The 12,164-nt window shown below is 40.1% G+C and overlaps 1 protein-coding gene across 6 annotated transcripts in view; it reads left to right on the forward strand.

The window, feature by feature from the left end:
• TCTN1 (tectonic family member 1) overlaps positions 1-12,164 on the forward strand; it is a 29,109-nt gene that overhangs the window by 3,255 nt on the left and 13,690 nt on the right. For 4 of the 6 annotated variants that reach the window (XR_005016206.1, XM_036823345.1, XM_036823344.1 and 1 more), the window contains 4 exons: positions 5,987-6,117; positions 7,246-7,397; positions 8,932-9,019; positions 11,540-11,649. Coding sequence is in view for 5 of the 6 variants with exons in the window: in XM_036823345.1 (XP_036679240.1) it covers positions 5,987-6,117; positions 7,246-7,397; positions 8,932-9,019; positions 11,540-11,649 (481 nt within the window). In the remaining variant the exon portion in view is untranslated. The remainder of the gene's footprint in view (positions 1-5,986; positions 6,118-7,245; positions 7,398-8,931; positions 9,020-11,539; positions 11,650-12,164) is intronic. The other 2 variants (XM_036823347.1, XM_036823346.1) reach the window with 2 other exon arrangements.

Consider the following 12,164-nt stretch of genomic DNA (forward strand, 5'->3'; position numbering starts at 1 on the left):
ACATGCAGGTTTGATAAAATTGGACCAAGATTATAAAATTTGGGGACTGGAAGTGAAAACTCCCCCAGGCTGAAAAACCCAAACCTGATTTTCTGAATTTTGCATCATTCAGAAGTCATGCTGTCCAAACCAATATGTAGAAGAGTGTCTATCCCTTATTTGCATCCAGCCAGATGATAGCTCAGGCAAAAGAGAAGAGAGAGTGTACTTTTTACAAAGGGTATAATGAAATCTCTGTGTTCAGATATTGAATTACGTTTCACTGTGATTTGTAAACAGATAAGGTGTCACATTTTTGTATCTGTGAATTAGTCTCCTGTATAGCCTAGGGTGAAAAGTACAGCTTAATTTTACAGCTTTTGTTGTAGACATAATACTTGTAACAAAAAATTAAATAGATAGGAAAGCTTTGTTTATACTTTTCTGATGGACAAATCTACCAGGAATTCTCACAGTTCACATTGTCTAGGAGAATAATGGAAAATGACATTCCCAGTCGATTATAAGGTAAAGAAATAATCTCTTCTGATTTATCTGCTTCTCATAATTCAGATAAAATAGCAGCACTTAGGAGAGGTTAGAGGTTAATTTATTCAGGATGGGACCAATTTATTATTCAGAGATAGCTAATTTACATTTAGTCTTGTATCAAGTTTTAGCGACTGAAACTTGATAGGTTGAATGCTTTTTGGAAGTGTGATGTGTTTTTCCCATGGGAAACTATTTTATTGACCAATGGGAAATTGAATCTACTTCTGATATTGTAAAAATGCTTGGAGCATGGGGTGTTGTAGTCAGATTATTTTTCTGGCTAGCTGGACTACATTGTGGTTCAGTCTTTGTTGAAAATCATTCTGTTTTCCTGTCTTAGTAAGTACCAGGAGCCTGAGAGTGAGGTATCTGCTCCGATTTGAGATCGTTATTTAGAATGTAATTGTTTAAAAAAAATTAGCCAGTACTGTAATTTTAGATATAGACTATTTAGAATGGGGGGTCAGCCAGCTTTTTTCTGTAAAAGGCCACATAATAAATACTTTAAGCTTTGCAGGCCATAATGGTCTCTGTTGCAACTTCTCAACTCTGCCATTGTTGAGCAAAAGCAGTATCGACAATATGTAAATGAATGGGCACGGCTACGTTTCAGTAAAACTTATTTACAAAATTAGGTGTGGTTTGTGGACCTCATGGTTTAGAAGTTAGAGCTGAATTCGTAGTGCCCTCAGGAGAGGACCTCAGAATTTTTTGAGTTAGTTTTGCTTGTGACTTTCTCCTGAATATGAAGTGTAGAAATACTGAAATCAAAACTAATAGTCCTGGGGCTTCCTTGGTGGCGCAGTGGTTAGGAATCCGTGCGCCAATGCAGGGGGCACGGGTTCGAGCCCTGGTCCGGGAAGATCCCACATGCCACGGAGCAACTAAGCCCGTGCACCACAACTGCTGAGCCTACGCTCTAGAGCCCGCAAGCCACAACTACTGAGCCCATGGGCCACAACTACTGAGCCCGCGCACCTAGAGCCCGTGCTCCGCAACAAGAGAAGCCACCGCAGCGAGGAGCCCACGCACCGCAACGAAGAGTAGCCCCCGCTCGCAGCAACCAGAGAAAGCCCACGTTCAGCAATGAAGACCCAACACAGACAAAAATAAATAAATAAATAAAAATAATAAATTATTAAAAAAAAAAAACAAAAAAAAAAACTAATAGTCCTAACTAGTTGTGTGTTCCTGTTATGTAGATTCCAACTCATAAAAAGTTTATTTACATTTGCTGAACTGTCATCAGCTAGTCCTATCATCCAATAACTTGTAAATTTATTGTTAAGATTATTGGATTAATGTCTGTTTTCCTCATTAGATGTAAGCTTCTTGAGAGTAAGAATTATCTTTTATATACCATTTACCACTAGTGCCTAGCACAGCTCCTGCCACATAGTTGGCCCTCATTAAAAATGAGTTAAATGGATGAATGAATTTCTCCCCTCCACCCCTAACTGACCCTCAAGTATCCCCTTTTGTCGTTCTCTACCCAGTCAGAAACCCAGGCCAGAAACCTGGAGGCTACCCTGACTCCTGTCTCTTCCTTGCCTTCTCACATCTAAGCCGTCTTTCACATCTCACCATGCCTTTCTTGAGCCCTCCTGTGTGCCAGTACCAGGGATTTAAAGATGACTTAGACATGGTCCTGCCTTCAAAGAGCTCATGAGTAAGGGAGACAGATGAGTGGATGGCAGTTTCTGCCCCAGACACTAGGAGAACTCAGAGGAGTGGCATCTAACCCAGACAGTGGGAGTAGCGAGGTCTTTCTAGAAAATAACTGAGCTGGGTTCTGAAGAGCAAGTAGAAGTTGGCCAGCGTGGAATCAGGAAGGGCATTCCAGGCCAAGGGAGCTGCATGGGGGTGAAGGAGTACAGCCTGTTGCCTTAACTGCAGGTAACTCAGCATGGCTAGGGAAGGGTGGAGCCAGAGGAGTGTGGGGAATGGCAGGGGTCAAATTCTGAGGGGCCTTGTGTGTATGCTGAGGAGTTTGGATTTTTCCTGAATTCTTCAGGGGGCCGGGAAGTGAGGTGATCAGATTCCCAACTTAATAAATTCAGCAGCAGCATGGACAATAGATCACAGGGGCCAGGCCTGGTAACAGGGAACCAAGTAGGAAGCTATTGCAGATGAGGATTAATAGGTGTCCTCTCTTTTACCCCAGAAGGTTGTGACAGTGGGACTAAAGAGAAATGTACGGATGTGATACTGATTCACTGCACAGGATTCGAGAGGTGCCTGACTCGAAGGGGAGGGGTGAAGAGTCCCATTCTGCTGAGTTGTCTCTTACGATTGCCCTCATATTTATCCATTCCTACTTCCTTCCTCTTCATAAGCTCACGCCTCAACTTATCACTCACTTCCTAAAGAACCTTCAAAAACTCTCATTACCTACAGAATCCGTAACCTGGATTCATATCCATCCCAACCTCTTTCAGATCTTATTTCCTACTAACCCCATCTAGTATCCACCATCCAGCCCACCTTTGGTACTTTGTTTTCCAAATACCATCAGTACATTACCCATCCTTGGCCAGTGCCATTTTTGTACTTGGATTAGTGTCCCATTCCCTTTCTGTCTAATTCCTACTCATCCTTTAAGGCCCAGTAGGACTCATAGATTTTTCAGTGCTGGATCTTTTCTTATTAATACTGCTCACGGTTTTTCAAAAATATTCTTTATGCCTACAATAACAACTTATATACCATTAGAACTATACAGAGCATTTGGAAAAGAGGCCAGTTACAAAATAAATCAATACCCCAGCAATAAACGTTCAAAAAATATAATGGAAATGGATTCTATTCATAACACCAATAGAAATTTAATATAGTTAGAATTAAACTTAACTATTCAGAATTTTTGTGAAAAAAAACTTCAAAATATAGTGAGACATAAAACATTTGAATAACTGGAGAGATACAGTCTGCATAGTGGGATGGTAAGAATCATTACTTATACACTTCAATTTATTATAATGTAATTCTAGTCAGATGGGAGAGGGATAATGTGTCAAAATGATTCTAAAATTCATCTGGAAGAATAAACAGAACAGCCAAGACGTTATTGAATAAGAAGAGCAAACTACTAGGTTTAAAACAGTTGTAACACTGTAATAGTGAAAATAATGTGTATTAATTCAAGACAGATTAGTAGGTCATTGGAGGAGAATAGAAAGGCCAAAAATCAGTTGTGTGTACTGATTTTACACCAGCTAATTTTTTTAAAAAGTATTATGTTTTTTTCTGGGGCTTCGCTGGTGGTGCAGTGGTTGAGAATCTGCCTGCCAATGCAGGGGACACGGGTTCGAGCCCTGGTCTGGGAAGATCCCACATGCCGCGGAGCAACTAGGCCCGTGAGCCACAGTTGCTGAGCCTGCGTGTCTGGAGCCTGTGCTCCACAACAAGAGAGGCCGCGATAGTGAGAGGCCCGCGCACCGCGGTGAAGAGTGGGCCCCACTTGCCGCAACTAGAGAAAGCCCTCGCACAGAAACGAAGACCCAACACAGCCATAAATAAATAAATAAATAAATAAATAAATAAAAATTAAAAAAAAAACGTATTATGTTTTTTTCTACTTATGTATTTAATATAAATATGGTATTTCATCTCTGTGGAGTAAAGGTTGGATCATTCAGTAAATGATGTAGGATGATTATTTAAAAACAAAAGACATGAGGTTCCTGCTTCATAGCATTACATCGAAGTAAATTACCAAGAGATTGAAACGTTAAAAAAAAATTAATGAGCAAATGAAAAATATAGGTGAACATTTATTAATCTTGGGTTAGGGAATGTCTTTTAAGCATAAACCCAAAGGCAAACTATAAAAGAAAAGATTGACAACTTCATTAGTTTAGAAAAATCAGGTACTTCCCTGGTGGCACAGTGGATAAGGATCCGCCTGCCAATGCTGGGGACACAGGTTTGATCCCTGGTCCAGGAAGATCCCACATGCCGCGGAACAACTAAGCCCGTGCGCCACAACTACTGAGCCTGCACTCTAGAGCCCGCGAGCCGCAACTACTGAAGCCCGCTCGCTCTAGGGCCCGCGTGCTTCAACTACTGAAGCCCATGTACCTAGAGCCCGTGCTCAGCAACAAGAGAAGCCACTGCAATGAGAAGCCCGTGCACCGCAACGAAGGGTAGCCCCTGCTCGCCGCAAGTAGAGAAAGCCCACATGCAGCAATGAAGACCCAACGCAGCCAAAAAAAAAAATATATATATATACATATATACACATATATACATATATATGTGTATATATATATATATGGGTTCTTTTAAGTAAATGAGAAGACAAACGTTCTAATAAAAAATGGTCAACTTACTGAAGAATAAATACCAGTGAGCAGTAACTGTATGGAAAAATATTTAACCTCACTAGTAAAAGAGAAAATTCAAATTTAAACAATGAGATAACAGGCTTTTGCCCATGAAATTCGCAAAGGGTAAAAACTGAATGATAATATCCAGTCTTGGCAAGAGTACAGGAAATACGCGCTCTTATTACTACAGTGTTGGTGAGGATGCATCTTGCCTTTCTGGAAGGCGATCTGGCAGTATGTCTCAGAAGCCTTAAATTATGGGTACCTACCTTTTGACCCAGCAATTCCACTTCAGGAGATACGGCCTAAGGAAATAATTGGTGATATTAATAAAAATGTATGTACAAGGATGTCATTATAGCATTATATATAATCGGGGAAAATTAGAAACAGCCTAGATCAACAGTAGAGGATTGGCTAAAAAAATTGGGAGTATCTTAATAAATTGGTATACAATGAAGCTATTTAGTATAATAATACAAAAACATATTTGATGATATGGGAAATATTGGGCACTATATATTAAGTGAAAAAAGCCTTAAAGCAGTATGTAATATGATCTCATTTTTGTTATATCTCTATGCCATATCTGTATCAGTATCAAATAGATTAGGGTTTGTTAAGTCCGGGATTGGTTGAAGACTTATCTATACCGTAACTTCTAAGCCCCGAAACTTCCAGATGACGTTACATTTTCTCATTCTCACAATCCTTTGTGAAGACAGCTTTATTCTAAAGACTAGGAAGTTTGGATCCATTCTGGGTACTTACAAACAATCTGAAGTTCTGCAAAATTTTATGTAATTGATTCTGTCAGGGTTTGCAAGGTTCATTTACATCAAAATTATACTCTGATCTATATTCCATACTTGACAAGATTTTCTTAAAGGTGATTCTAGTTGTCTTCATATTTTCACTGTTGGAGGAAGAAGTTTAAAATGCCAAACAATTTAACACTGAATAAACTAAATAAAAGTGGATTCAATACTAACATCGCACTTTCATAAATATCCTCCATGTAGTTGTTAACATAGTACAGTGCAAGCATCTGACAGTTTTAAAATAATCTTGCTAAGATTGTGTGCATTTGCCTTAAAACTTTGTCTTATTATTTTTTTAATTTTCAGGGGTGATAGTCAGTTTTGTAGTCAAAAAGCAGCCATCTATTCATTGAATTTTACAGCAGACCCACCTCAGAGAGTATTTAAACTTGTTGACCAAATCAATCCATCTGTTTTCTGCATTCACATTACAAACTGTAAGTATTTGATGGTGATATACTTTGTGAAACTCTGAAAATTTTTTTCTTTTAAAAGTTCTTTTATGGAAAAATGTCCCATTGTTAGATTTAAAGCAGTTATTCTGTGGTTTGGCTAGAGTTTATCTTGAGGCCATTCCACAGACAACTGCAAGTAACTTTATAAACCTGTGGCCATGCACGTTTTCTTTAATTGTGCTTGTGTAGTTATCTTTTGAAATCTCATACTTTATTTCAAAGGTGTTTATAATATGTAGACATGCATAGGAATCTAGATTTATTTAGGGGTGTGTGTGTGTGTGTGTGTGTGTGTGTGTGTGTGTGTGTGTTTTACTTTATTTCCTCCTGATTTAATAGTTAGGAATCAGGTTCAGCTTTGGTTTCAAGTTCCCTTTTTCTCTTTTATTTTTACTAAGAATATTTGCATGAAAACAGGATCTTTATTTTTATCTGAGCATTTAGCTCAGTTAGGTGTCTAGTTCCAAAGTACATGTGAGTGTAAAATGTTATCAAGATATCAGAGATCAGAGACACATTTATGGTTTTATCAAACTTTATCGTCTTTTCAGAGTGTCTTTATATTTTGGTTTTGTTCCTTTGCACTTGAAAATTTAGGCGATTTTTCTGTGATTTGTAATCTGAGGTAATGACTGGTCAGTCATTGTCATGTTCTCTGACATAACAGGGCCAGTGAACATACCAGCCTGTTCCCTCCTCCTCCCACCTCTCATGTACAGGGCACATTATCCTCCTGGGCTTTGGAGGTGGCTGTGTGAGGGTAGAAACAGGGTCTTTCATTCCCATAGCCATCTGGAGAGAGTTGCCCCTTAGAGGTTTATGCAGCAGATGCCTCAGTCCATGGGCCAGAGAAAGAGATTGATTATTTTTGGTTTCTGTTGTGCTCTTTACCTGTAGGCTTTAGAAACTATTGCTTCCACAATAGAGAAAGATCCTATTTATTTAATAAGATTCAAGAAATCTTGGGGAAAGTGAATATAAAAAGAGACACTTTAATGTCTTCACATCAGCCTTAATGCTACTGAAAGTTGTTTCCAAAATACTACATATGTTATATATACTATACATGTTATATTTTATACTGATCTAAAATGTTTTTTCTAAAAACAGATAAACCTGCATTATCCTTTATTAATCCAGAAGTGCCTGATGAAAGCAATTTTGATAAATTGATGAAAACATCTGATCGTTTTTCATCGAATGCAGAATCAGATGTTTCCTTGACAGCCAAACCGGATGCTCCAAATACTGCAAAATATGAGGTGAGCCAGGAACTTAAGTCCACTCATCCCGTCACAAATATCTTGTCTTTGTAAGTTAACTTTTCAGTATGTTCCCAGTAAACCGGCTTTCCTGAGACATAGAATTCATATTATAAACTAAAAAACTTAATGTGCGTGCCTATAGATCAAAGATCATGAAAATTAAACTTGAGTAGTTGAATTCTAACATAGGGTTTTGAGGCATTTATTCTGTGGTAAGCTTGCATTTGTCTCTGCAGAATTTTTTCTTCCTTTCCACCTCAAAAGATGCAGCAAAGTGCTTTTTTCTTTGCAAAAAAAAAAAAAATTTGCAAAAATTTGTAAAGATGCAAATTTTATGCATCTTCCCATGTCACTATAAAAGTTACCATTTCTTGAGAATTTCCCATGTGCCAGACACTGTGCAGAGCTTTTCAGACATCACTGCACACAACCCTGGGAAGGATATGTCATTGTCTCCATTTAAGTGATGAGGAAAACATAGGTATAGGAAGGAGCTAGTGTTGGAGCTATATTTTACTGGTACAAAGTATTCTTTCCATGGATGTGTCGTTATTTATTATTGAGTCATTCCACCATTTAACAGACATTCGTTTCTAGTTTTTGCTATTATAAATAATCCACAATAAACATTCTTATAGGTACATATATTTATATATATATATATATATATATTTTTTTTTTTTTTTGGCTGTGTTGGGTCTGTTGCTGTGCAGGGGCTTTCTCTAGTGGCGGCGAGCGGGGGGCTACTCTTCATTGCGGCGTGCGGGCTTCTTATTGCGGTGGCTTTTCTTGTTGCAGAGCATGGGCTCTAGGCGCGTGGGCTTCAGTAGTTGTGGCACGCAGGCTCAGTAGTTGGGGCTCACGGCCCTGGAGCGTGCGGGCTTCAGTAGATGGGGCACATGGGCTCAGTAGTTGTGTCTCTTGGGCTCTAGAGCGCAGGTTCAGTAGTTGTGGCACACAGGCTTAGTTGCTCCATGGCATGTGGGATCTTCCTGGACCAGGGATCGAAGCCGTGTCCCCTGCATTGGCAGGAGGATTCTTAACCACCGCTCCACCAGGGAAGTCCCTAGATACATATATTTTTGTCTGATTAAATCCTTAGGATATGTTCCTATAAACGGGTTAACTTGGTCAAAATGAATGGGAATTTAAAATACCGATACCAGATTGCTCTCCAGAAAGATTGCAGGAATTTATACTCCCAGCTCTAGTGAAGGACAGGGCTTGTTTCCCCCTTGCTGGCACCTGTGTCAGCTTCTTACATACCCTTCCAGTGGAATAGAAATAAAATTGCCAAGAATTAAAAAGCCTGCAAATGCAGTAACATGTGTACACAGAAACACACATCCTTAAAAGGAAAAGGGTGGGACAGCTAGAGGTAAGCTCCCTGCGGAGAAGGACCACATCTGTTTTTTAATCACCTCTGTGTTCCCAATGCCTGCAGTGCTGCCTGTCACATAGTAGGTGTGCAGTAAGTGTTGAAGGAGTGCCTTAGTAGCACCATGACAGCTGTTGGTTGTTCTGTTTGCAGTATGGGGTTCATCTGCAGACTTCACATTCATTTCTGAGATTTCCTTCTCCCCTTACATCATCTCTGTGCACCGATAATAACCCTGCAGGTAAGAGAGTGGGCACTTTTCTTCCTCTCTGCAAACAGAGTTTGTTCTTAGTTTATATTTATAGTAGTCACAATTAAACAGACTTCGTAACTAGAAACAGAGAGTCTTAGAGTTGAAAGAGACCTCAAAGGTTGTATAGTTCAGTTTCCCACCCAGTGCCGGAATCTTTTCTACAACATGCAGTCACTGTTTGAGCACTTGCAGTGATGGGGAACTCACTACCTGTAACCAGCTCATTAAGTTGTTTAACTCTTACAGTTGTTGGAAAGTTCTTTTTTTTTTTTTTTTTTTTTTAATAATTTCCTCCTCCTTTTAGCTACTTTTATTTTTTTATTTATTTATTTATTTTTGGTTGTGCTGGGTCTTCGGTTCGTGCGAGGGCTTTCTCTAGTTGCGGCAAGTGGGGGCCACTCTTCATCGCGGTGCGGGGACCGCTCTTCATCGCGGTGCGCGGGCCTTTCACTATCGCGGCCCCTCCCGTTGCGGGGCACAGGCTCCAGACGCGCAGGCTCAGTAGTTGTGGCTCACGGGCCCAGCCGCTCCGTGGCATGTGGGATCTTCCCAGACCAGGGCTCGAACCCGTGTCCCCTGCATTAGCAGGCAGACTCTCAACCACTGCGCCACCAGGGAAGCCCGAAAGTTCTTTTTTTAAAAAAATATTTATTTATTTATTTATTTGGCTGCAGCAGGTCTTAGTTGGGGCATGCAGGATCTTTTAGTTGCGGCACGCGGGATCTGGTTCCCTGACCGGGGATCGAACCCGGGCCCCCCTGCACTGGGAGCGTGAAGTCTTAACCACAGGCACCAGGGAAGTCCCTGTTGGAAAGTTCTTTCCTCGCTGGAGCTAAAGTTTGTCAGTAGCTAACAGTGATTAACTGTATGCTGGGTATTGTGTTAAGTGCTTGCATGTGTTTTTTCCATGTGATCCTTACAATGATCCTCTAAGGGAGGGTTGTTTTCATTCTTTAGATGAGGAAACTGAGAAACGTTCAGTTTCTTACTCAGGCGGTGGTGGAGCAGGGATACAACCCATGCAGCTGCCTCCCATGGGTCCTGCTTCTCCTTCAGGAGCATCATAGACTCCATGGAGTAACCCTCTTGGCAGTGGAAGGGAATAGGCCTGGCTCTCCAGTCCTTAGCCAGCCTCACTATGCAGAAACCTGCTAAGCCGTGGATGATAGCATGTGGCCTAATGAAGCAACACTTGCTACACAAAGGAAAATGCGTTCTGTTGAATAGATGCTTAACCTTGCTCACACAAAGGAACAGTGTAAATTAAAACGAAACTGAGGGACTTCCCTGGTGGCGCAGTGTTTAAGAATCTGCCTGCCAATGCAGGGGACACGGGTGTGAGCCCTGGTCCGGGAAGATCCCACATGCTGTGGAGCAACTAAGCCCCTGCACCACAACTACTGAGCCTGCGCTCTAGAGCCCATGAGCCACAACTACTGAGCCCGTGTGCCACAACTACTGAGGCCCACGTGCCTAGAGCCTGTGCTCTGCAACAAGAGAAGCCACCACAATGAGAAGCCCGCGCACCGCAACGAAGAGTAGCCCCCGCTCGCTGCAACTAGAGAAAGCCCGCGGGCAGCAGCGAAGACCCAATGCAGCCAAAAAAATTAATGAGAAAAAAAAAAAAACAACGAAACTGAGATACCGTTTCCACCTAATGGATTGGCAAAGTGTAAAGAAATTTAAGGCTGTGGATAAGTAGGCACTTGTCTATATTGCTGGTGGGACTAAAAATTGGTAAGGCCTCTGTGAAGAGCACTTTGGCATTATGTATCAATATTGTAAATGAATATGCCCTTTGACCTAGCTTTTCTACTTCTAGGAGTTGGTCCTACAGAAACTCTGGCCCACATGCAAAACAATAGATTGCAGCATTATTATAGCAAAGCTGGAGACAGCTTCCATTAGTGGGGAACTGGTTGAATAAATTATGGCATGTCTATAATAGAATACTAATTCTCCCTAAAAAGAGTAGGAGGAAGCTCTTCATGTACTGAGATAGACTGAGCTCCAAGATACATTGTTCAGTGAAAAAAACAAAGGGCGGAATATATATTGTGAGTTTGTTTCCAAAAGGGGAAAGAAATACTAAAAAAAAAAAAAATTTATATATACACACACACACACATACATACATACATACATACATATATGCATACATATATATACACACATGCTTTTATTTGCATAGGATATTTCCAGAAAGATACACAAGAAACTTCATGCTGACTGTCTCTGGGGAAGGGAACTGGTGGTTGCTGGGGGACAAGGGTTGGGGGGAGACTTCTCTCAATATCTTTTTGTGCCTTTTGAATTTTGAATCATCTGAATGTATTATGTATTTGAAAAATAATTTTTTAAACCCTATATTAAGCATATTATATGTCTGTGTCATAACTTTGCAGTTTTACTTAGATTACAATTTTTTAGTTACTGTTGGACAGTTAAATTTTTTCTTGTTTTTAAAAATTTTTTTTCCCTTTCCCTTGGGAATACTACGATTTCCAGCATTTCTGGTTAACCAAGCTGTTAAGTGCACCAGAAGGATAAATTTGGAACAGTGTAAAGAAATTGAAACCCTGAGCCTGGCTTATTACAGCAGCCCTAAAATTTTGAGGGTAAGAATTATTTTGAAGTGAAACTTGATTCATTGGGTTTATTTTCTGTTCTTTGTACCCTTTTACAGTATGATAAGTAGAACATCATTTCAATACATGATTGACACTCAAAATTTTTCTTCTCCAGTTCTTTGGTATACTGATACCAAAGATATTGACATAATCACTTAAAATAATTTTTATTTTTATATAGTTAGCTCATATTTTGCTTTCTTCTTTTTTCTTTTTTTTTTTTTGCTTTCATTCATTTTGATGGTAACCAATACTCTGTCTCCTGAATTAAAAAGACCTTTATTAATAACCAAAACCTTTAGAATTATAAAAACATCTTAATGTCTGTCACGGAAATGATCATGTTAGCACCAAAAAGTTATCTTTCTGGTTGGCAGATGAAATAAGCGCCCAGGAAAGGACAGGAAATAGGTTTGCTGGAGAAGAAGAGGCCCCCGTGTGAAGAGGTCCCTTCTTCCTGGTTACGGTGACTGAAGCCTGAACTGAATAGATGAGAGGCCACT

The sequence above is a fragment of the Balaenoptera musculus genome, chromosome 14 (genome assembly GCF_009873245.2).
Source record: "Balaenoptera musculus isolate JJ_BM4_2016_0621 chromosome 14, mBalMus1.pri.v3, whole genome shotgun sequence".
Lineage (NCBI taxonomy): Eukaryota > Metazoa > Chordata > Mammalia > Artiodactyla > Balaenopteridae > Balaenoptera > Balaenoptera musculus.